The 9070-nt window shown below is 45.8% G+C and overlaps 1 protein-coding gene across 2 annotated transcripts in view; it reads left to right on the top strand.

Annotated features, from left to right (window-relative positions):
* The window catches only part of SMAD4 (SMAD family member 4), a 25373-nt gene that overhangs the window by 8027 nt on the left and 8276 nt on the right, over nucleotides 1-9070 (top strand). Inside the window, exons 2-7 of one of the 2 annotated variants that reach the window (XM_017819746.1) lie at nucleotides 1166-1537; nucleotides 2556-2730; nucleotides 3148-3177; nucleotides 4798-5013; nucleotides 6684-6803; nucleotides 6967-7077. In XM_017819746.1, coding sequence (XP_017675235.1) covers nucleotides 1289-1537; nucleotides 2556-2730; nucleotides 3148-3177; nucleotides 4798-5013; nucleotides 6684-6803; nucleotides 6967-7077 — 901 coding nt within the window. In that variant the 5' untranslated portion in view covers nucleotides 1166-1288. The remainder of the gene's footprint in view (nucleotides 1-1165; nucleotides 1538-2555; nucleotides 2731-3147; nucleotides 3178-4797; nucleotides 5014-6683; nucleotides 6804-6966; nucleotides 7078-9070) is intronic. The other variant, XM_017819747.1, reaches the window with a different exon arrangement.

Below are 9070 nucleotides of genomic sequence, written 5' to 3'. Positions count from 1 at the left end.
TGGGATATACTTTATTTACATTGTCGAGAGCAGCGTGGTGGTTTCAGAAAGGCTTGTACTTTAAGCTTAGTAAACATAGTAAAATCACTTCTGTGTGTTTGCTGCCGGTGTCTTAAGAAAGGTAGACCCCGTAGCTGGTGACTCCCTGAAGCCAGATCTGCTTGAAGAACCGAAGCAGCTTTTTGGCAACGTTAGGCTCCTTCTCTGTGGCTGCACAGAACCCTCCTTCCCGTGTTTCTGGGTAAAGTGTAGTAATTAGCTCGTTCAGAACTGAGAGAATCAGGCCAGCTCTTCTAACGCGTGGATTAAAGGAAGCTTCCAAAGGATGGGGTCTGCTGGCTGTGAGAACAGTGACTTCATGACCAGAAACCACTGCAGGTCCTTAACAAACGGGGAGGGGGGACACGGACACACTCGTCCCTCATCTTGTATTTGCTGTAATTAGGGCGGTTCTGTCCGAGACAATTTGGAAGGGCTTTTTTAGTGACTTCAGTTGCTTTGCCTTGATCCAGAAGAGGCTGGATACAAACAATTAAGGACAAATGTTGGGATTTCCCTGTCTAAAGATACACACAATACTAATTTACTGAAATGTCTCTCGAGCTAATGGCCAGGTACAGTTTTTTTGCCTTTCTGATTAGCAAAGAGAAATAGAGTTAGTCTGAGGTCAGAACATAGCTGAACTATGAACAGGGTTATTAAATAAAGATGACAGATGATTCTGGTGTGCATTCATGCTTCTTCACTGTTCAGATTCCCTTTAAATCAGTGCCCCTTGACTCCCAGTCAGTGTTCTCACTTGGTTTCATCCCGCCAGTATAAAACGTAGGAAATCGTTGTCACCGTCCTCCTTTTCCTGACTCATTTAATGATCCTTCCCTTCCTGTGTGTACATACTATGTGTACATGTATACAAACTATCATCTTTATTTAAATATTGTTACTAGGGGAAAAATAAATCTGAGAACTGTGCAAGCAGTGCCTTAAGCATGTTTTAGCTACCACGGGACAAGCGATGCAGTTTTTTTCCGTGTGCTTTTAATATCCTGCACTTAAGCTCGAAAATAAAAGTAGCAAAAAGCCACAGACTTCCTTAGAAAACATGATCTGCAGTTTGTTAAAAAAAAAAAACAACAATTCTAATGTAGATATTTTTTCCTCCTAGGTTTTACCCAAGGGACAGTACATCTAACCCTTTACTCGGATCATCTCTTGTTCATCAGCTTGAAAGTCATAACAGCCCCCAAAACTGACATTTGATCTGAAAGAAAAAAAAAAGCTGTGACAAATGGACAATATGTCTATTACTAACACGCCAACAAGTAATGATGCTTGTCTGAGCATTGTTCACAGCTTGATGTGCCATCGACAAGGTGGAGAGAGTGAAACTTTTGCGAAGCGCGCAATCGAAAGTTTAGTTAAAAAGCTAAAGGAGAAAAAGGATGAATTGGATTCTTTGATTACAGCTATAACCACAAACGGAGCTCATCCTAGCAAGTGTGTTACAATACAGAGAACGCTGGATGGGAGGCTTCAGGTCAGTACAAGTGAAAAACCAGATGTTTTCCTCCCAGTGGAGCTGGGGCGCAAGTGAGCGGCGCAGGTTTCCCTAGAGTGTTGAGGAAGAGTAGCTCTTCTCTTGCACCCCCCTCGCCCCTGTTTGTAGGCTTGGTTTGTGGCTGGAGCTCTGGGCTGGCTGCAGTGGTTACTTTTTTTTTCCCAGAAGGAGCAGAAGGCGTTGGATCAGCCGTTCTAAACGAGCACGTGCGTGCGGCGGTGGAAAAAAAAACAAAGCAGGGTCACGTAACAGATCCGGCCGGCTCATCCCGTGTTTTCACTACAGGCTTCTCTTAGCTCTGTGTTGGTCGGCAGTGTGAAGAGAGGCCCGTGATCCCTTGCTGGGGCACTCCAAGGAGTCTGCACTGGGGGTTTACAGTAGCCTTACACTGTCAGGGCTCAGTACCTGTGCAGCTGGGGTTGTGGTCTCCTCGTTCCAGGGCAGATGTCATGTTTGCCTGCTCTAGCTTTTCCCTCTACCCTAGACCCATTTCCCCCCACCCCCCCAATTTTTTTATTATTTATTTTTTTTTTTTTCAGCATCCTTCTGCTTGTAAATTCCTTAAAAAGTGTAGCTTTAGTGCCTCGTTCCTCTTCTTCCTGGGGGCAAAGCTCCTTCACGTCCGCGGTGGGGAAGGTGACCACACGTACTACGTCGAGCACAAGTTCTGCTTCTGCCATTTTGCATCCAGTGATTTTTTTTTTTTTTTTAATTTTTTTTTTACTTAAGAACCACACAGTGTCGACTTAACTGTAGCAAAACCCTCACGGAGGTTTATTTCTGTTGATTACAGAGCTCGGGTAAAGCGTACACCACCCTCTTTTATGCACCTATACATATATATATGTATATTTTGATGGCGGAGTGAGGGTGTGTTGCTGTTTGTCCCCCCTCCCAGCTTTTCGTGCTTCTCGCTCTGTGAAGTGAAAATTCGCCTTTGTGAGAGGAAAATGCCTCTTGCTACCTTCCCAATCAACCTTTGTGTCTGACTTTTTAGGTGGCCGGTCGCAAGGGATTCCCTCATGTGATTTACGCCCGTCTTTGGAGGTGGCCCGATCTTCATAAAAATGAACTCAAGCATGTTAAATATTGTCAGTATGCTTTTGACTTAAAATGTGACAGTGTCTGTGTAAACCCTTACCATTATGAGCGTGTAGTGTCGCCTGGCATCGGTAAGTAGACTCTTGATTTAAAATGGAACAGTGGGAATTGAGTTGTGAGACGTTTTTCAGCGTTAGAAAACACAGGCCTGAGTTAGAAACATTAACTTTTAGTGATCTGATTGCAAATTACTCCCGTGCTCCCATCCTTGTTCTGCAGGGAATTGTTCTTCTGCCTTTTATTTATTCTAAATTTGAAGGAAGGGGGTCGTGGCTTTTGTTTAAGCCTCTCTGTTGGCTTTGCACACAGTTCCTGGAGTGGATGTGTATCCCAGGGATAACTTAGCCTGGAGACTTGTGCTGTGATGGAGGGGGTCTGATATGTGAGGTCTGCAGTACTAATCTTTAAAGGCTTGCAACTGATTAAACACTTTCGAAGATTTGTGTATATAATCCTCCACAACCCCTTTTTTTTTCTTATTTTTAAAGATCTATCAGGGCTGACACTACAGAGTTCTGGTAAGTAGTTCTGGCTGCTGCTGCATTTCTGTGGGCACAAGCTGTGTTAAAACCCTGCAGTACGTACAGGGTTTATTCCCCTGTCTCTCTGGGGGGGAGTATCTAGAGCAGATGGTGGTGCATTTGTCTCTCTGGCTTTGGAAAACCAGCTGAGGAAGTGTTCATGAGTCCTTTAAATTGCCTAGGCAGCGTGTGAGAGGCAGGTATCGATAAATTCCTTAAAGGGAGGCTTCAGCCAAGCTGGTGCCTGCATTCTGTGTTCATTGCCTCCCGACTTGTAAAGCCAAACAAACAAACAAAAAGGAAAAACAAAAACCTTGCTGTTGAACGGTGCTAATTGATATAAAAAGGACAAAACCGTGTGGATTGACACGCTGGTTAATGGAATTGGGAATAAATAAACGCTTACAGTTTAATTAGCAGTTGAAGAAGAAAATAATAAAAATTCTGCAGTTGACGTGCAGTCGGATGAAGGGGCCTAAATACTCTTGCTTTCCCTGAAACTTGAGAGAAATTGGACGTTAAAAATGCCTGATGAACATCGTTCAGGAACCCGAGGTTGCGCCTGGTAACCGCTTTTGTTTCAAAACTGATTTTATTCTCCTTCCACAACAAATTCACAGAGAAAGAAACCTGTGCAACCCGGTGTTTTTTTAGCCCGTTACTAGAAGCGTCCAAGCAAAAAAATGAGTTAAAACCCCCCCAAACTACCCATCAAACTCAACTTCACAAGTTTTAACTTGTGCGCTCAGCTCTGCTAATTTATACCCGGTGTCTTCTGACAGAGGACCCTTTTGTGCCAGAGCCAAAGCTCACCAGCCAGCAGTTAAGTGCATCACGAGTGCTTCCTTGTGTCCTGCCCGCTGGTTTTCGCACTGGGGAAACAGAAAAATTACTGTCAGGTTCTAACATTGTTTTAGGCTGCTTTAAAAAACGAGCCCAGGAGCCGATGTGGCAGTGAGGGTTTTGTTTGAGCAGGCTCAGCAGCGAATACAGAAATAAGTCGTTGTAGTGGCAATGGTGGTGATTTCCTTACACTGCATGTGGGATACTCTGGATTACCGGCTGCGGTTGTTAAATATAGAGTAGCTTTATGGGGTCTTTGAATTTGAATTTAATGTTTCTAGTCAATTTGCGTGGGAGTTGCTTGAAATTACTCCAGGGAGATGCATGAAGTTTTTAGTGCTGTGCTCATGAATTATGTTTTTCGCAGGGGCTTTATGTGTGTTCTTGCTTGTACGCTAAGAATTGGTTTGTCAGCTGGCTGCCTTAGCATTCGTTTAGTTGCTTGACAAAAAGCATGTTTTTCCCTTTTATTAACTGTGTCCAATCAAATAATGATGGACTACAAGACAAAACGCTGCTGAAGTCTGCTGCCTGCGGGACTAAACTGCTTGCCTGAGAGCATTAAGCAAAATAAACAGCTTGCTTTCCCATCCAGCCATGCCTCAAAATTCCCCGCTGCCGGCTCGGAGCTGTTTATTTGTAATTTAGAGGAGTGCTTTGGCAACGCTTATGCAGTTTAAATCCTCCAGTTTCTAATGGCTGAAAATAGCGCAGTTTGTGCCGAGTCCTGGGGGTGGTTTGGTGTGTGCTGAGCCCCTCTGTGTGTGTCCACAGCTCCATCCAGCATGCTGGTGAAGGACGAGTACGTCCACGACTACGAGGGGCAGCCGTCGCTGAGCTCCGCCGAGGGACACTCCGTGCAGACCATCCAGCACCCACCAAGTAACAGGGCCTCGACAGAGCCTTATAGCACCCCAGCCATGTTAGCTCCCACTGAGGCTAGCACTACCAGCACCACTAATTTTCCCAACATTCCCGTGGCTTCAACAAGTAAGATCATCGAGATTGACGCGGGAACGCTGTGAGAGCGCCGGAGCTCAGAGGGGCAACTCGCTGAGTTTTGCCAGGGCAGATCCTGCAGCTGCAGCTCTGCTGCTGCTGCTGCACCACGCTGATAAAAGCGTGTGGTGATACGATCTGAGAGTTAAAAGTCAGGTTTTAACCCGGAGCAGGGTGACCCAGCCTTGTTTTCGGTGCCGCTGGCGCTGCGCGAGTCTTACGAGACTGTTCTGGCCGTGCTGAGGTTCAGTGACAAAATGTTAAAACCTCCAGCAAAGTGTTGTGGCTATTACTGCTAATCGCTGCAGAAATGAAATTGTTGTTTTGTGACAACAGCAAGCAGAACAGCGAACGGATAATGCTGCAAGGTGGCAGAATCAGGAGATTTTAAGGCAGTTTCTTTAGTCTTCCAGTTTTGACTTGGCTATTTTTACAACAGCCCGCTGTGCTACCAGAGTGGCAGCCCTGGTTCATATTTCCACGAGTCTGCCTTGAAGTTTTTCCTTTCTTTCCTTTGTGTAAGTTTGGCACGAGTGGAAGGAAGAGCCTGGTGTCCCAGCACCACACCTCACAGCAGAGCAGTTACATGCACTGCAGCCCTCAGGTGGGGGCACCACGGAGTTTGGAGGGGTTTCAGGGGAAGGACCTGGTGTGAATGTGATTGATTTCGTTTTACCAGACCTGAGTTATGTTTTCCTAACGTTCTTCAATTTTAGCTGGCAGCTTTTTTTTTTTGTTTGTTTGTTTTGTTTTGTTTTGTTTTTCCCCCCCCTAAAGCCAACGATGGTGTGGCCAAGCTGAGATGTGACGCCTGTGTTTGTCTCCAGCAGAGGAAAAAAAAAGGATAGGCAGTTAATTGTGTTGCCTTTGCACAGCAGTTCGTAGTCAGTAACTTTTTCTCATCACTGCTATAATTGCTGGAGCCGAGTGGGCGGGGAAGAAAAAAAAGCTAATTTTTAGGTTTTAGTTCAAGTTCTCAAATTCTGCTAGCCACACCAGTTTGAGAGTGCAAGTGTACTTGTGAAACTGCTGATCAGTTTAGAGTTAATGGCTGAGCTGAAGCCTTTTGAAGTCGAATTCCGTTAGCCTGCTGTGAAATATCTGTAATTTTACTTTAAATCTGAGACAATTCTTGAAATATTTATTTGGGAGAAAAAAAGAAAGCACAGCAGCTTTCTGAGGAAGGAGTCCAGTGATGTATGCAAGCTCTGTTGGAGCACTCTTTATAAAAGTAAAGTGCTGGTCAGTATGTTTTGGAGGAACATAAGTTTTAAGTGAGTGTCCTCCTTAGGAACAGTAGTTAAAACATGCTTGAAAACAAGCAGCTTGTTGGACCTGCTGTTGGCCTGTTTGGATTCACACCAAACCTACTCCCAGTAAAAGCTGTGGCACCTCTTTTTCTTCCCTTTCAAACTGCAGGGTGAGATGTGACCAAGACAAAAGGTGTCAGAGTCAAAATTATCTGATGGCAGAGCATTTTGGTTCAGGTTTCCTAAGACACTCTGGCGGGTGGAAATTAAAATACTTGAAACCAGACTCTGTAGGAACTGTGTATTTGCAGTTGCCCTTAGTGGGGTGTATTTTCCTACCCAAGTAGTGCTGAGTTCTTCTTAATTAAAATTTTGGAACGTTCATGAATAGGTAGTGTGTTCTTTTACCAGGTCAACCTACCAGTATATTGACAGGTAGCCATAGTGATGGACTCTTACAGATTGCTTCAGGGCCTCAGCCAGGAACTCAGCAGAATGGGTTTACAGCTCAGCCAGCCACTTACCACCACAGTGAGTATTCACATACGTGCACTCCTCTTAGCTTTCCAAAACCAGTTCCCGAAATGCTCAGCAGGAATATAGAGGAATTAGAAGGGAGACGCGGAGAAACCCCCCTTAAAAACCAACCCGCTGCTCTCTCTCTCTCTCTCTCTCTCTCTGTGTTTCTCTCCAGACAGCACCACGACCTGGACTGGGAGTCGGACGGCAGCCTACACACCCACCATCCCTCACCACCAGAACGGCCACCTGCAGCACCACCCGCCCATGCACCCCAGCCACTACTGTAAGCAGGGCTCACCTCACACCCCGCTGCACCCACGCCTCTCTGGGATGGGGGGGCTCATGTGCTGGTTTGAAGGTAAAACCAGCGGGGGAAACGAACCCGGCTCCAAGGAGAGATTCACGAGTCGGAATGACAGTTTGATAAAATAGTGCAATAAGTGCGATTATACAGGCAAACAGTTTGGTTCTAACCCACAAAACCCAAATGCGTAGCCCAGCACCCTGGGGCATGGGCAGTGGTGTTAGTTGGGCCCCCAGAGTCCAAAGCAAAAGGAGAGGGGGAAAACCTGTTGGTGAGAGTGGTGGTCTCAGTCTGGGCAAGAGTGGTGGTTGCAGTCTGGTCAAGAGTGGTGGTTGCAGTCTGGTTGAGCGGTGATCTGCAGTCTCCCTCTGGATCCCACGAGTGGTTAAAAAAGTCCCAAGACTCCAAGGTTATCTATCCTCCAGTTCAGGCAGGAATGCCCAGTCCCTCCCTCAGGGCAGGGAGCTCCACAAAGGGTGTGAGGACAAAAAACCACTCTCCTATCTGGGAGGCCTCTTAACACCCAGTTTATGGCCTGAGGGGTCAGGGCTGCTCTGGGCAGAGGGTGTAAATGGTCTGTTGATACCAGTTTCTGGAAATGGCATGGAAGGCTGTAGAATACACAGTTTTGGGTTACACCTATACGGGGATGAACTGGGCCCAGCTGTTCTAACTAGGACAGCTCATTCCTGCTCCTCCCTTACCCCCCACTCCTCCATCTGTGGTTACAGAACCACCATTACCCCCCTTACTGTGTTCTGACAGCCTGGAGCTTGAGGGTCTTCCCTCTGCTGAAGCAGCAGAGGTAGAAACTCAGTTGTAGTGACACCCTGTATATTCACATCTCTCACTACACCTAACAAAACCAGCCTTTCCTTCCCAAAACCTCTGTTTTTAAAGCTCTGCAGTCCTGTGCTAAGCCTTTCCCTGGCAGAAAAAGGAAGCTAATTCAGCATGGGTATTTTTTTTTTCCCCTTTCAAAACTTGGAAATTCCTGGCTGTCTTCTTCATTTTCTGGAGTTTTTTTAGAAGACCTGTGTCCGTGCACACTTGCCAGTCTAAAAGAACTTCCCAGAGCATTGTGCACGAAAGCACCTGTCAATAAAAGTGGTCTTTGCCACAGCCTGATCCACGAGTGCATCAGCACACAGAGCTGAAAATCTTTTTCATCTGCGAAACAGGACAACAGTCTCTCTTGTTTTAAGGTAGAGGAGATGGGAAGGGGAAAAAAAAAAAGTGATCAAACTTCTAGTGGAGGTGTGCGTGGCACAGCTGATGCATTACAGGGGTTTTATGTAAGTTTTCTAAGTTTTGTGGCAGAAAGCTAGAACAGCTCTCTGTTTTCTAACACAGTGTTTATTAGAATATTCCCCTTATTAGAACATGTAATACCTATTCTGATATAGATTACTGGCATGCAGCAGTTAGTGGAGGAGAGCATATACTGCACATCAGTGTTAGAACCACGTTTCAGCTTGTCTCTATAAACAAACCTGCGGTGCAGAGACAATTATTGAATTTTATTGCTTTATTCTGCTAGGATCCCACTTCACTGATCATTATTATCTGTGAGGAGTATGCCGGGATGGAAAAAGCTCTAGTGGTGCCGTGGATACTCCATAAATGTTTCCCAGTGCACGTGTCTTTCCCTGATTAATGTTTGTGACTGGCTGGTGGTGCCACACTGAGCTTTTCTCGGCTGCTGCCGTTCCTCACTTCAGGAAGTCGGGTGTTTCACACCTACCCGAGTTGTGCCTGCTTTGACATCTTGTTGCAAAAGCTGCTGCTGCTTACAGTACTGTGTTTGGGGAGTCTTTCCTCCCTGCAGCCTGTAAGGGACCCAGTCAGTTCATAAAGTGGAGAGAAGAATCTGGCTCGTACCAGGACTGTATTCAGTATTTTTTTTTTTCCTTCAGAAAATGAGTTCTCTGGGGCTTTTTTCCCACCTTGAGGAACTGTCTCTTATGGTCAA

The sequence above is a fragment of the Lepidothrix coronata genome, unplaced genomic scaffold (assembly GCF_001604755.1).
Source record: "Lepidothrix coronata isolate B3197 unplaced genomic scaffold, Lepidothrix_coronata-1.0 Scaffold77, whole genome shotgun sequence".
NCBI classification, from domain to species: domain Eukaryota; kingdom Metazoa; phylum Chordata; class Aves; order Passeriformes; family Pipridae; genus Lepidothrix; species Lepidothrix coronata.
The sequence above is the reverse complement of the archived record's forward strand: the minus strand, read 5'-3'. Positions and strand labels throughout refer to the sequence as shown.